The 16,461-nt window shown below is 27.5% G+C and overlaps 1 protein-coding gene across 1 annotated transcript; it reads right to left on the bottom strand.

The window, feature by feature from the left end:
- Positions 1-3,721: 3,721 nt before the first annotated feature.
- On the bottom strand, positions 3,722-16,023 carry LOC136984372 (patched domain-containing protein 3-like). Its single transcript, XM_067281335.1, has 5 exons — positions 15,843-16,023; positions 13,972-14,514; positions 7,506-7,981; positions 7,099-7,431; positions 3,722-5,004 (listed from the first exon to the last, which is right to left on the bottom strand). Exons 2-5 carry the CDS (start codon positions 14,502-14,504, stop codon positions 3,728-3,730), a joined length of 2,619 nt encoding a protein of 872 aa, XP_067137436.1. The 5' UTR covers positions 14,505-14,514; positions 15,843-16,023; the 3' UTR covers positions 3,722-3,727.
- Between the last annotated feature and the right edge of the window lie 438 nt (positions 16,024-16,461).

Raw genomic sequence — 16,461 nt, forward strand, 5'->3', positions numbered from 1 at the left:
ACTATTGGTAGTAAGAAGCAGTATTACAGATGATGATAGAGGCTAGATGCAAGGACTATAAACAGCAAAAGTTAAATGGAAATCTTTATTTACTATTAAAGGTAACGATCACATACAAACTTCTTTTAGCTAAATGTTCCCAGGTAAGTCACACTCCGAACATCATGCATGCAATCCACGCACCATTTTTGACTTGCGCTGGATTAAAGTAATAGCCATTAGCACAATCCACAAAAGTTTGATGGATTCAGATCATCAGTAAACTTTACTGCTGTAAAGGCATCTCTTGGAATTACTGTTATTATTATTATTATTATTTTTTTTAATCGCTTCTATCAACTCTTCAATAGTTGCAGGAGCATTGCGTACACTAAGATAAACCAAAAAAGAAGTCACAGGGGTTTAAATCGAGACTATAAGGTAGAAAATTTATGCCACCACCAGTATATTTTTCGTTATTATAAGCTTTTCAAACATACTGAAAAGACTCAAACACTTGTTTATCACGACGTCGACTTGTACCGTCTTGCATAAACCAAACCCGATGATATGTATACCTAATGCACAGTTTGGGACAATTTATCTGTCAATAATTCAATATATGTAGCAGAAGTAACATTATTTTTAAAGAAAAACTGTCCAATAATTCCTATAGGAATGATGGAACACAAAACTGTTATTTTTTGGGGGATGCAGAAGCTTTCTTATAGAAACATGTGGATGCTCTGTACCCCAATATCGGTAATTTTGCTTATTAACATAGTCTCGTAAATAAAAGTGAGCTTCATTAGAAAAACGTATTTATTTTTCAATACGACCCACATTAATTCGATTTCTTTTCTTTCAATTATAATATGATTCAAGTTAGCGAATTCCAATCTTCGCTCGAGATCGTTCTCCTTTGATGGCCGTTGAACTTGAATTTTATATGGAAACACGTTTAATTCCTTTTTCACAATCTTTCTAGTAAAAGAATAAGACATGTCCAGTTGCCGTGCTACGTGTCATATTAATGTAGTCGACTGTTCTTCACAATATTATTTTGGTACGATTTATATTTTCTGGAGTAACCACTAGCTGGACGACTTGCTCCTCCTTTTCTCGCATTCTGTATAATTCCAGTTTTTTCAAGTTTAGTAACTGTTTCATTAAAAAATTATAGGCATTTAAAATTCAATCAGAATTTTATCCTAATTTTAATTCTTAACTTACTTTAATTTCGTCAGGTAGCAAGAAGTTTACTTTTTCCAAATCTACATTCTTGCAAAACAATAGTAGGAGAGCTAGAATTTTCATCATGTTTCAAAAATAGGTACACGTTGTTCTGCAGTGATCATTGCCATTTTGAAAATAATTGTAAACATTAATCAACGATCACGTGTATAAACGCCAATGTAGTATATGCTTATTAAATGTTTGTTTCTATCTTTTTCCATTAAAAAGCTATTAAAGTTTAAAGTGAAATTTCTATTCACTGACGTTTTTATATTATGATATATAGTCTTACATTAATTACCCGTATAAAGTCGAGATGGTGCCATAATACTGTATAATAGTACTACTTTTTTTAACGGTCTACCTGTTCTAATATCTCACTCATATACTGTATAGTAAAAGAAATTTACGTTTTCAGTCTTTCACACTACTCATGGTTCATTTCTTTATTTGAGACGAAAATTGTTTTTTTATTATTATTATATTCAAAATGTCAATTCTTGTTATTGAAATGCTTCTTTAATTACTCGAAAATGCACAATAAATTAAATCGAAATACTATAAAAAATTGAATAAAGACTGTTTGCTTTACATTAAATTTTCCGTAATAAACTCAAATTAAATAATAATAAGGAAGCGCTATTAGCGCTACCATTAAGAAGCTTCGATTCTAATCCTGTAAATGCATAAGAAAGTTATATAGTATTAATAATAAATAAGTAATTAATGTAAAATGTATTTTTCATACTAATAACAGACTTAGAAATAAAGTCTCATTTTTAAACATCGCCCAGATGGCCAATAACCAAACCTATAATGAGCCTGCTAAAAAAATCCTTTCCTAGGCGGAAATAGTTATAAAAAAAGCTTAAAATATCTACTTTTTACCGATGTAATCGTCTTTTTATAGACACACTATTATTAGGTATATATAAAATAGAAAAAAAATACTTGTTTCCAGCTTATCTCCCACTTGGTTCCCCAATCGAAAAGTTTTGACACTAGATAAATGGCGTGTATAAATTTATTATGGTCTAATAAGTCTGCAAGGATGTGACGTGAAAATCAAATTGTGGACATATTTTAATTATTTTAAATAAAAAATTTATGATGAACTAATTGCCTTGTATTTAAATACATCTTTCGCTCTTTGTGTGTTATCAAAGCATATCTGCATATCTATAAGTATGCATTTGCGAATGGTGATTGATTTCATTAATTCAGAAAACATTAAGATTATGAATTATAGTTGTATGTAGGGTAAGGCCGTATGAAAGTACGCATACCTGAGTATGAATTTCAATTTTCTTAGTACTGGCAATACCGACTAGTTCTTTTGATTGGTGCTGTATGGAGCTTGTGGAGGAAGATTGAGTTACTGTAAATCGCAAAGTTTTAAATTGAATTTTGTGATTTTATCATTTAAATGAAATTTTCAACTTTCTTCCAAAATATTTTACACTTAAAATAAAGAGTTCTTAGATGTTTTAGGTGGAAGTGATGATTTTCGTTTGTTGATAGAAAGTTAGGTTTATTGCTGGAGCATGTGTGCTGCCAGCTATGATTTTTTTTCCTAAATTAAGACATATGCACTCAAGAGTACACACAAATTATGTTTTCAAGAATATACACGCATTCTTATAGGTTCTGATAATGCATATTCTTAAACATCATTGAAAAAAGTGTTAATTCTATTTTTATTTTATTTCTTCAGCTATAAAAATGGAAGGTTTTAAGAGAAAAGGCGACAGAAAACTGTTTTTTTTCACAAAATAAAATTTTGAAGAAACTCTAAAAGGGATCGACGAAGGCGCAATCCAGCAACAAGATAGTTTATCTCAAGTAACGACAAACTTCTTTATAAATTATATAATTATATTATATAATAGAATTGTTCAGAAATTTGTTCACCGATAAATTTATGCTTGAGATTATTTCAACCTTAAACAACTTTACGCCAGACACCTTTACAAATAAGAATTTTCAGCTATTTGATTACTGTTTATTTCCATATCAGTTCACCTCAAGAATTTTCTTTTAACGTAAAATATTTATTTTAATTGAATCGATAAAACTCATAATTTTAATAATTTATTAACTAATTATAAGTTGTAACTTATTAATTTATTACAGGTTTATTAAACTTATCCTTCCTATCTAAACTCACACTTGTCCACACCAAAAAATCATGTTTCATAAAATATAAATCAAATTATTTTATCGGGATAATGACTTGCTCTTTGATTATGTTAATTTTCTGATCTAGTAATTAGAACTTTTAGGAGTTAGAAGCACGAGTTTTCTCTCCGTTTTTAAATGTAAAAATAAAAATAATTTATCTGGAAACTGCTTCTTCTATCACTTAACAACAACGTAAAAACCAATGGACAAGTACAGTTACAACAAAGATAACAAAGATAATTAAATAGAAATAAACACAAATCTTAAATTACGTACATAAAACATTTTATTTGCCTAATCTGTTGAATTATTTTGTAAAATTTATGAAAATTTATTTTAATAATTCTTTGTTTTCAGAAATTTTACACCCTTTTTCGTTACTCAACTTTTCATCTTGATGTTGAATATTTATCCAAAAATAATCCAACGAGGAAAACACAGTTGGAACGACAAATAAATTATAAAATATTATAGATGTTACAGCAATAAAAACGATTTTAAACTCGTTCGCAGATGTATCGTATGGTATAAACATTAAAAGAATGTAAATTATTAATATGAGACTTGACAAAATAAAAGGTATTATATTTGAAACCGCATCTCTCATTTTACCATTTGGTGTCTTTTTCTTGCTTTTAATATAAACGTAGGATGCATTAACCAAACACTTTACAGAAAAAATAGTTGTAACAATTTGTATGATCATTATAATAGCATTAAATTTCACTTTCCATACTAACATATATCCTACAGTAGTAAAAGCAATAGATGCTACCGAAAATAGACTGAATATAACGTACACAAAATTTAAAGTACTTAGAGGAAAAATTAGCATAATTACAATACAGTTGATAAGAAGAAATGTTCCCATACTATACATTATATTATCGTATTGTTTATAATATATAAAACGATAACTGAACGCACGAACGGGAATATTTGAATAATCAGTTACGTTAAATATGCTATCGATTAACCAATTTTCTTTCCTTGAGTTGTCAATTAAGTTCGTTTGGATAAAAAATCTACTTGCTAATATGGTCTTTCCGTCTTTGCTTAAAATTATATCTTTCTTAAACGATTTAGTCCAATTAAGCTTCAAGAAAACATTAAAAAGAGCTTTAATGAAATGTTGCGGATCACTCATATTATATCCAGTTAAGGAGCTGTGGGATTCTGAAGAATTCACGTAAGTTAGAAACTCCCTCAACCACGATTTACTCAACCTACTTCCATCCATATTGGGTAAACGTTCAAGAGAAATTATTAAATTTTCTATTTTATTCTGAATTTCTGAATCCGAATAATCTAATTGTTTGTCGATTACCAGCTGAATTCTATCGCGATAGTTAGAGAAATATTTGACTTCATCATTTATATAATCCACATGAGTAAAAACGTTCTGATAATATTGAGAGTAATTTGATGATGGAGAGGAATATCTGAAAAAGTAAGTACCTCCACAAAGATGTATGAAGAATATTAACAGGATGACGATTTTTGTCATTGGTTTAGTAAGCAGATTTCCTGTGTAGCATTTCTTCTTAACTGTGTTATCAATGTTACTTTTCTTTCTTGATAAATGGGTATTGGTGACGCTGGGATTGTCTGCCAATTGTAAAAATGATAATTATTTTTATAGATTATTCTTCTTTAAAGTATAAGTAAATTAAAATAAAACTAGATAATGTCAATATATCCAGTACAAGCTGATCTAATATTCCTAAGGCAAACGATCGAAAGGAAAATTATACTTGATATTTTAGTAGAACTTCGTTGTTTAAATTAAATAATATAAAAATATTAATATTACTTAACTGTGTGTTAGATATAATTAGAATACTTAAAGTAATGATGATATACCCAGGATTGGCAAAACATGTAAAGCGTCGCGCTTTGTCTCACAAAAAGCATGGCTACTTTACTTTATTGTACTACAATATATCCTTAATTATTTTTCTTTCTTTTTTTCCTTCCTCCTATAATTGTGTTATATTATGGTTTTATTATGTACTAGTTTATTTCATCGAACGTTTATGTTACATGACTTTTGTTACTTCATGTTCAAATGTCCTGTGGGATCGGATACGGCAATGCAACACATGGACAATTTGCTAACAGGGATTCCTCCCGAGAAGACTGGCTTCTGTTTGTTAGACACGCGAAGAAAACCCGGGCGTAAACCCTCGACCAACTATCAGCATTCACGAGTTTTGTCCATTCAGCCACTATGGACCCCTATAGGAATAATATTGAAAATAAATCTAAATAAATCCTGTGCTTTAATTTTAGACACCACTGTTGAATTATAATGACTACAGTAATGTATATCCAGTGTAATTACTACTTATGTATACTGCAGCCTAGTAATATTTTTATGCTTTTAAAATTTTTATAAACAAGAATGTGTTGATTTGTATACAATTAAGCTTGAAAAATGATTTGTTAAGCATAATTTAAAGACGAATTCTTTATTTTCTTCATTTTTGATTGCTCAGTCCTGTAGGAACTTAGAGGGTTTGCTTTTATATTCCAAGCATGGTGAGGTTGGGTTAGGTTTCGTTATCAGATGACGACGAACTGAACCTGATATATTCAAAACAGATTGCCATGAAAAATTTCTAGAGTATTTACAGACGACTGTTGAAACCATGTTTTATGCATCATAATTGAATTACTTAGAATCTGTATTACGTGAGTGTTTAATTTCAAAGGATCATGGCTACAAATTATAGACATTAGTCTATTCGTATTTCTATAAGATAATTTTAAAAATGTTATGTATTCAAATTACGTTAATGCATCTAGTGATAGTAATTTTAAAGTTCCCATATTCAATACTATCTAGAAAGATATTTAGCAGTCCAAATGCAACCAAATTTGGTATGGTGGTATTTCAAGACATGCGAAAGATAACTTCCGAAAGGAAAAGAGTAACAAAATTCACTACAACGGCACTTTCAACGCTGCAAGCAACTAAAAATTTTATTGGTATGTTATATAGGACGATGCAGGGGATACTGCTTAATGTGGTCCCCATTCTAAAGGTGGTGTACAGTGTAGTGTGTTCAATGGTCGACCATAATTGACCTTCTATGATGCTTCTAATTTAGTATAATACTGTCTTTCAAGGCTGCTAAATTCAATATGTCTTTGATAAACCATCCATTTCGAAGTTCAAACTTGTTTTTTGTTGTTAGCAGTGTGAAAAGTAAGCTACCGCGAGTTTTGGTCCGATTTTGTTTTAAATGCAAATATCTTCCGCATGTCCTGAAATGTAAATATGCCAGATTTGGTTGCATTTGGACTACTATATATCTTTCTAGACAGCGTTGAGTAGATACTTTAATTACGATCACCAGGTACTAGAAGAGTTATAGATCAACATTAGCATACAATACCTTCAAAAGAGACCTTACAATAACCTTACAATAGTTGTTCAGTATGACTCATTGGGTACGTCTGCATAAAAATCATAATGACAAGCATGTTCAATAATTTTCGTAAATCGATAATCCTTATTCATTTTTAACAACATTGCATAATGACTTTCTTATTGTAATATATATTCAATTTAAAAAATCTTCACTGTAGACATTAACATATTTAATTTCTAGATTACATAGATTATAACTTAGTTATAAGGACTGTAATAAAAATTAAATTTTAAAAAATTGCAATACAGGTATTTCTTCAACTTACTTGATTCGAGATCCAATGTGATGCGAGTAAGAAATATACTTTTTGACTGTTTGGCTTCTATGTGTCCACTAATTGCCAGCCATCCTCCGTAGAAAGTGATTTGATAGACATAATTAATTAACAAAGAGAAACACAAATAAATAAAAATTTCTTGCGTTAATTTGAATGGCATAATTATTCCAAATAAACAAGACATGATATTAATTAAGTAAGATATTGTAATAGAAACAACGATTTTAGAATACGTTTCGCTCATTCTTTTTTCTACGCTGTCTTTAATGTTAGTTTTACACCAATATTTAAATATTAGAAGCGAATCACTCCAACTTATAACTGAAAAAAAATTAAAATGGTTATTAAAAAACGTCTGATGATAATTTTGTAATGTATTAAGATAAGATACTAACTTAAAAGAACGAAAAAAATTATGAGATTGATATCAAAATATTCCATATCACACAGCAAAAGGCAGCCAAAAGCAGAAACTGCGGAAAAACAAGGGAAGCAACCTGCAATGATGCTAATTATTGGTTTATCTGTAATGATCTTCGTTGTTCTGCGTATTGAAATAATGAGAAATACCACTGCTAATACAGTAACAATTATATAAGGTATAATTCTGGTTGAGACTGAGCTTAATTTATCATGCCAAGTACTCCCTGAAAATCCAGAGATATTGATATGATGTAAAGAAAGTCCCTCCAAAGAGTTCAGAAATCTGTCTTCCCACTTTTTAGCAATTAAATGTTGTGTCGAATTATTATCATCAATAAAATAAAACAGTCGAATTGCTTTGAAATCTTTAACAAATCCATCATCGTCTGTTGATACTCCACCTAAGTTTATTCCATAAGTATTTGCTGCATTCATCACATTTGGATATCTGTTTAAAAATAAAAATATCTATATTTTCTTTAATTAATCATCAAATAAAAATTACGTATATATTTCTATTTTAATCTTTACTATAATATATACTTTTAAATGAACACTTGTAATTAGAAATATTTATAATAATATCTAAACAAAAATATCTGACAAATGAGGTAAAAAAATTGATCCAAGTAAAAAATTATGACAATTTAGATGACAGTCAAATTTTTTCTTAGGAGTTTCTCTTTGATAAAGATTACCTTATGCAAATCTGAGTTCTGTATGTAGTCAGTGACTTTTTCACTTGTTTTTTCATGGAATAAAGTGTTTTTCATGGAGAGTCACAGTGACTCTCCATGAAAAACCGTTTTATTCCGCTTTTTCGCTTAAGAGACTTTCGAATTAATTCATTTATATCTTATCTTATGTTTGTGTATTCACAACTCTACGCTATTCATTAAACTTTAGCAGAATATGGTAAGAAAAATCGAATTGGAATGCAGTTGCAATAAAAATGTGCATTCCACCAGTTTACCTGTTTTCTTCATCTGTCTAATGCCTAAATAGAAGCCACTCTTCCATAAACTGTCCTATCAGGAGGTACTACTTCTTGGAAGATCGTCAATATTGTCGTATCGCAAACCAAGTGTTGATTTTGATTTTGAAAAATTACTGAATTTAACAAATAATAGTGATGCGATATTCACTGGTGGAATGCGCGTTTTTATTGCAACTGCATTCCAATTCGATTTTTCTTACCATATTCTGCTAAAGTTTAATGAATAGCGTAGAGCTGTGAATACGCAAACATAGGATAAGATATAAACGAATTAATTCGAAAGTCTCTTAAGCAGAAAAGCGGAATAATACAATTTTAATAAGCTCATATATTAAACGATGGAACGGGAGAAGAAATGAAGAAGAATTTTAAGTTGAGCCATGGTATCGAAAATAATTTATTTTCTTGAATTTAAGTGAATTGAAATTCAAAATTTATTGTGAATTTTATTTGAACTTTAAAAATTTAACGGATTATTCTAAAAAACTTGACTTTGAACTTGGTTGCTACTGAAATTCACGTTCCACAGAAACAGTGGCTTTCACATAGCTAGCAATGCACAGGCATAGGATATCGCATTATTAGATAAGATAATTCCTGAGGTAATAAACATAAATTGTAGTAATAAAACAATAAGTTACCTGCTAAAATTTTATAGCGACGGGCGGAGAATTTGAAATATTAAAAATTTCGACTTTTCCTTCCGCTCACCCCTTTTGTTATTCATGCCACGTATAGAAAACAATGCCACAAATGATGTCTAACTCCGCGATCATTAATTTTGGGAGAAAAATGCGTCATAAATATATACAATTTTTCTTCACAAATTTTGCCGGAAAAAGTATTGTTTTTTTATTATTTTTTATATAATTTTCTTTGCTTTTATTAATAAAAAACTTTTCCGGTTATTTTATGTATTATGTATAATGATGTAACTACAAATATGTTTCTTTTCCTTTAAAACTTTATTACGACAATAGTTTGATATTAGACATTTTAAAAGGCATTATACAAATATATTCACATGCTTCCGCAGAAAATCTTCCAGGGAACGAAGCTTGAAGACAAATAATTACATCAATAAATTTTTATATAATTATTTAATTTTGGAGGTATTTTTACATGTACATTATACAATACAGTATTGCATCAATACAAAAAGTCAGACAAAGCGTCTCCTGGTCGAGGGTGTAAAGTTACATATCTCAATTACTTTTATGATTATAATTCATGGAGTTTTTTATTCGCTTCCAGGAAAGGACAAATGGCCGGTTTGCCCCTATGGACGACAATGAATTCATATATAATTATATATAAGACTCTATAGAGATTTTAGTCTATAAGTGGTGATATGAATGACAGAATAGAGAATATTGGAGAATTATCTAGAATACAGATTATCTTCTTAAACTAGTTATAGTTTATTTTTTCATTTCCAGAAGAATTTTCCTCTTATCTTTATTTGCATGCATATCAGTACAAATAAATCAAAATGACGACCTTAAAAATTTTCGTTTAAGATATGCACAGAACTTAATAAAAGATTTATGTGTATACAAATTACATAAACTTTAATTAACAAAGTTCCAAGGATAAATTTGTTAATTAAAATCAAAATTATGATCATACAAATATTTTGGGTCAGAACACAATAATCCTTTTCAATAGTCCAAGCAGAGACAGATGGTAACAACTTAAAACCGACGAAATGACATTAAAAAATACATACAGTACAATTGACGCCGACCTTTTCTTAGAGAATCCGACCCTATTAAAAAGCACTATTAAAAAGGATTATTGTGTTCTGACCCAAAATATTTGTATGGTCATAATTTTGATTACATTATTAACTATTTAACCGTTATATAATGAGTTAAAAATATTCTTTTTTTGAAAACAAGAATTCTTATTTTCTATAAATAAAACAAAACGAGTAAGTAGCTTTGCTTTATTTTCTTGCAAATGTAATATTTCTCATTATAATTGCTAAATTTCTGAATTGATTTTTTTAGGAATTTAAGATAAATATAGTTTTTTAAAAGCCCTATTTAAACTCCAGAATATTCAAGTTTGTTTTGTTTTTACTCTTTTCGCCCTGTGGACACTAAGAAACCCCCTTTTTAACAAGATCATTATGGGTTCGACCAGGCCCACAATAGGGCGAGTGAAAAGGGTCCCGCTCCCTTTTCACTCGCCCTATTGTAGTATGGTAATTCTTCTGTTTATTAATTTTAGTTGTTATTGTAATGCGATTTCAATACAATAACAAATATTAATCTCATCATTATTAAGCATTAACTGCTGACCTAATAGAAATATAAAGTGCTAGTTTAATATAGCAATTGAATTATTATTTATTAAAATAAACTTATACCATGCGCTTTTTTAACGAAAAAATCAAATTCTGAAATTTTCTGTATCATCTTGTGGATAATTTACAAACTATTTTAAATACTTTATAAAATCGCTTAGAAGAGATTATGATATATTGTTTTCAATAAAAAATTCCATTAAGATTACAATATTGAAATATATGTAGGAGGCATATCAAGGTCGGGCAACCAGTATAATAAACCATAAGAACAAAAATATAATTGTCGACCTTCTACTGTATTTATTCAAGTACACGTCTATACACACGCGTACTTGAATAATTTTGTCATAAATTTTTAAGTTTTATCTTTTTATGATTTTCGATTTCATACGTTAATTCTGAGCTATTTAGTATAATCTGTAGAATAATATATCATAAATAATGACATATAATTTCAGCAAATTTTATTATATAGCATTTAATAATTACATCGGCATCGAACCAAGCTATTGAAATACCTTCGAAAGTAACGTTGATATAAATTCAGTAATAGAACAATTGAAATTATTAATCTACACAAGTTATTTATTCAAAAATTAAATAATTTCGCATATAAATAACCTCGCTTTCAAAGCTTTTTCATCAATTAAGAATGATATAAATACTTTTAGTATATATAAAAGTGTCTATCAATAATTGTTTTGTTGTAATAATTACTGCTTTTAGAAATTTCTCAGAAATGGATAAGACAATTCAAATAATAACAAATAAAATTTTATTTATCTCCAGAAGTAACACGAAGCATTTAAGATATTCAGACAATATTTTAATTCCTGTTTGTTTGTTTTGTCGAAACCGTGTCTTCTTTTTCTTGTTTTGTTTGGTTCACGACTTGGTGAATTTATAGACACTTGGCAAAATCATCTGTTTAATCTATGACCTTACAGAACAGATGAATTTGCCAAGTGTCTGTAAATTCACCAAGTCGTGACACAAAACAAAATTTTAATTCCTATTTAACGTAAGGCATGTGTTTATATTTATGAGAATATTTTAATGTATCCATTTTTACGTATATTTTAATGCATTTTATTGTTAAATTACTTTGTTATAACATAAAATAATTTAACAATATTAAAAAAAGCAATTTTGGAAGCAATAGTGGCGGATTTAATGACCCAGAGGATAAAACTAAATCATATTCTTCAGGTTGTAAAACCACTTAAAATCACGTTATCTTATTAATTTAAGCAGATAATTCGTTTAAAACCGAATATTTACAATTATTTACTAATAATTCACAATTTAAAAACTGCAATAAATTCAGTTTTTCTTTTGGTGTCTCTTTTATCAGCGATTTTAAATTGCCGCTTAATTCTCTGATACAGAAATCTGCCCTCTTTCATACGAAAAACGTGGCATTAACTATTTATTTATTCTCAGAATTATTCAGTAAAATAAGAAATTATTACGTGGTACGATCCAAAAGTTCGGGGACTGCAGTAATCTACGACAACAAAAGCATGTATTTGAAGTTACAGCGTATGAAATGGATTCTACCAAACCACCTCTACGTGTTCAGGTTGATTTCACCCATGTCATATGATTAAACCTCGAGCGCTGCTGTTTTTTTCCGGAGATAGTTACCTTTGTTCTGCGACGTAATAAAAGTGGAGTTTCAAGAACAACCTCCAACATTAAATTTTGTCAGCGTTTAGGTAAAACACCTACGGAGACTTTAAAATTGCTAAGAAAGGTGTACGGTGATTCTACGGTGAAAGGTCACGGTGAAGTCGAAATGTTAGAGGTTCTTGAAACTCCTCTTTTACAAAATATAAATTGTAAATAATAAATAGTATATTGAAAAATTTTTACCAGCAACACTTTTAATTATGAAAATCAAACGTTTACAGAAGGTGTATTATTATACATAAAAATAACATTAAAAAATATAGAAAAATCGAAAGAATTTGAATTTAACTAAAATAAATATATCAAATAATTTTGTAATAATTTTTGTATTTTATTTATTTAAATAAAATAGAGAATGTCATTGCCGAGGATATAAAATTTATTAACCATTTAAATATATAAATGCATTTTTAAAAAATTGTCTGTAAAGAGAGATTTCTTAACGCATTATATGAGATATCATTTACTATTATTTTTAGTATTTAAGTAGGAAAAATTTTATAAATGCATGTCTACTGTAGATAAATTCATTATAGAAGTCATTACAAAACAGTATAAAATTATGATGCAATTTCAATAAACAATTTTTGAATTATTCATTGAATACAGAAGTAATTGTAAGAATTATTTTTTTTAAAAAGTACAACTTTTCCTTCTCTTTTTAAATTCACCATAAAACATATCTCTTTCATGAAAGATATATTTTAAGTCTTCACTAATATATATATATATTTTCATCTAATTATTTTTTAAAATGTTTTCAAATTACATTTCAGCAGAAGATTGTCTAATTAATTATTTGAAATGGTAAATGGTGTTTCTACTTTTTCATACTAAATGATTTATTTCTTAATAAATGGGATACAATTTCATAGAATAAGAAAAGAAAAGATTAAAAAATATATTTACGTTTGTCTATAAAATATAAAATACGTTATTCATACTTTAGGTTATATGTTTGTTTACCTTATACATATAAATATAACGTATTAAAGGTTAAAATAACAAAATTTTGACGAAAAATACTCCTAATTGGTTACACGTAACGATATACCGAAAAACTTTTAGGTATAGGTATAACGTATGGAAATATAATATATAATAATTTAAACCAGTAGAACCGGATCTACAAAACATAGAGACAAACTATGTTATTATGCTATAAATTTTCATACAGAAAGTCAACTTTTTCAGTAGACTATTAATACGTTATAAAGATAGATGACACGTAAACAGATGCTTGGTACATTAATTGAAATAAAATACAGTAATTAGTGTTCAAAAACGAAGAAAATCACAAGAAAAATGAAATGTAATTATATTATTAAGGCATAAAGATATGAATCATAAATGCTTATATTAACAATATATGATACAGGATTATTTAAAGATCTATTATTTTGTTTTAATTATATTTCGCACGAAATAATCTTACCTGATTTGTATTCTGCCACGTAAGAACGTACTTAATTTGTCGACCAAGTTTAAAACATCATTACGGAAACATATTTCTTTGGTTTTTCTACAAATATCGGCATAAGTCAAATTACGCTTTTTATGAGTTACGGTCATATTTCGAACCATCCAATCCAACTTTTGTATTTCTTGAAATATGGATTCTCGAAGCATGGAACCTCCATCTTTAGTCTTGGCTATAATGCTACCGTACGCCTTTAACCTGGTTGTTCGAGAAAAATCAAAATCTGTTGCATTTTCTGCAAACAATTTTTCTATTTCTGATCTGTCTATTATACTTTTTTCATTAAGTAGAAGATGTGGAAATTCTTTTTCACTTTGCGCTTTCATTCGCAAGAATCCAGAAGCGAATAATGCGGTAAATAATAGAGGAATGCAAATGAACAAAAGTGGATGACGACCAATGCAAAAACCAACTTTATGCAAACATTTTGAAAGTTTTTGATAAATATACTTATATTTTAAAACGCGCAGATAATCAATGCATATCATATTTAATTATCTGAAAATGAAAAAAATAAAATATATATGTAAATAAATTTATCCAAATATATAGTTAAAAATACATTTAATTTAACTATCTAATATGTAAGAAAATAATAAGATAAGAGAAAAAATGAATTTTTGTTGGTATTCAAGTAGCTTAAATATTTAAAATGATAATTTAGCATACATTTATTTATAATTTAAAACATTAAAAAAATTAAAAAGAAATAAATTCTAACAATTTTAAACCTGAAATTTGTTTTTTCAAATATGATAATAAATTTGTACAATATCATCATCAAATCTTATTTATTCTTCGATATTTTTTCATAATTGATCCTTACACTTTAATAGCTGATTAAGCAAATCACACGTAAATCTACATTTTAAATATTGTATAAAAATTATTCGTATAATTATCGAACACGTTTCAGCCTTTATACGTTATATCGAACATTTCAGACTCTGAAATGCTCGATATAACGTATAAAGGCTATTAATTTATTATTTAAAAATAAATATATTTTTGAATATTAAAGAAACAAATTTTATATGCAAATAAATGCTATAAAAATCTTTTTCTTAAGTGATAAATCTAGTATAATAAACCTATTATTTGTATGTATAAAATATAACAACGTTACTATTTATATACATTTAATATACGTAACAACAAAATTAATTGTATTTTAAATATTTTTATAAATATATTTCGTTTAAAACTCATTTTATATTAAAATCAATATGATATTTGCTATGTCCAGATTTTCAATTCAATATTTTAATTCTTATTAAGAAAGTTTAAAAATTCTGTTTTCAAGTATAAAAGTAACAGTTAATTTTATTGTTTGTTATAACAATATTTGAAATTAAAACTCAATGATATTAACAGATGAGAAGATAATTATAAAAATGCGATAAAAGAATTGATGTAAAATTAAACGTTATAGCATTTATTAAACTAGATAAACCACCGCTTTGTTTAATTTATTGCATAAATTAACCAATCCGGAAATTAGAAATTTATAGTTATATTTACTACTTTATAATTGCAATCGTGTTGTTTATTGAAGAAATGTTTATTTACACGGATGACGAAAACAAAATATAAACTATTTTTGTTCTACATTCATTATATTCAACGTCTAATTTCGACTGCTATTTATTAATCAATCTCTAATTTTATTAATTAGAATTTAATTAAAAAGTGCTTACAGATTTGAAAATATTTAATTCTTAATGCCAAAATTTGATTACGAAATTTTCATAATTTTAATTATTTATCGCTATTTACGTTATAAAAAGATTGTATAAAATTAAATGTAATATTAATGTATGGTTTACCTGCTATTTATGACACGTTTCTTCCTTTCATTATATCTGATTTTACTAACAATATATAGCCTATATACTTTGGACTCAATTCTAAACACATTCTGTATTTGTAGAAATTTAATTTAAATTAACCGCAGTCCATAAAAATTTGCCAACATTTATTTTTACGATATTGGCTTTGTCCTGTCGAGTTACTAAATGAATGTTATATTTTTCTCGTCCGATAAAAATTGAACTTTGGTTCTGTTTATACAGTAATTGCGATAAGAAACAGATTAAAAAAAGTCGGATAACGTCTTCATTCTTTAAATTTCCTAATACTTATGTTTATTTATATATGTAATTACATATAAAATATTGTATATTTGTGCTATTTACATAAGAAATAGCCCGAGAAAATAAAAAACAATTTTAAAAATTTTGATACAACTTGTCTTTGAATTAATTTTTTTAAAAAAGCTGTACTTTTATTTATGCTTAAATTTACATTTTTGTCTTGAATGTCCCAAATAAAAAAATTATATTTTGTTTAGAATATTTCAAGTGCAAAGTGAATACAATATAATTTAGAAGAAAACATAAAATAAGAGAAAATAAACAATAAGATGTATTTTTATATTTTCGTTTT

Source organism: Centruroides vittatus, unplaced genomic scaffold (assembly GCF_030686945.1).
Source record: "Centruroides vittatus isolate TY-2023 unplaced genomic scaffold, ASM3068694v2 contig_918, whole genome shotgun sequence".
Classification (NCBI taxonomy): Eukaryota; Metazoa; Arthropoda; class Arachnida; order Scorpiones; family Buthidae; genus Centruroides; species Centruroides vittatus.

Bases quoted from the DNA above. Each gene is read 5' to 3' on its own strand.
- LOC136984372 (XM_067281335.1), bottom strand. From the start codon at position 14,504: ATGATATGCATTGATTATCTGCGCGTTTTAAAATATAAGTATATTTAT. The intron at 7,432-7,505 runs GTTAGTATCTTA...ATTTTTTTTCAG, and splicing joins AATTTTTTTCGTTCTTTTAA to TTATAAGTTGGAGTGATTCG. The intron at 5,005-7,098 runs GTAAGTTGAAGA...TACAATTGGCAG, and splicing joins CACATTGGATCTCGAATCAA to ACAATCCCAGCGTCACCAAT.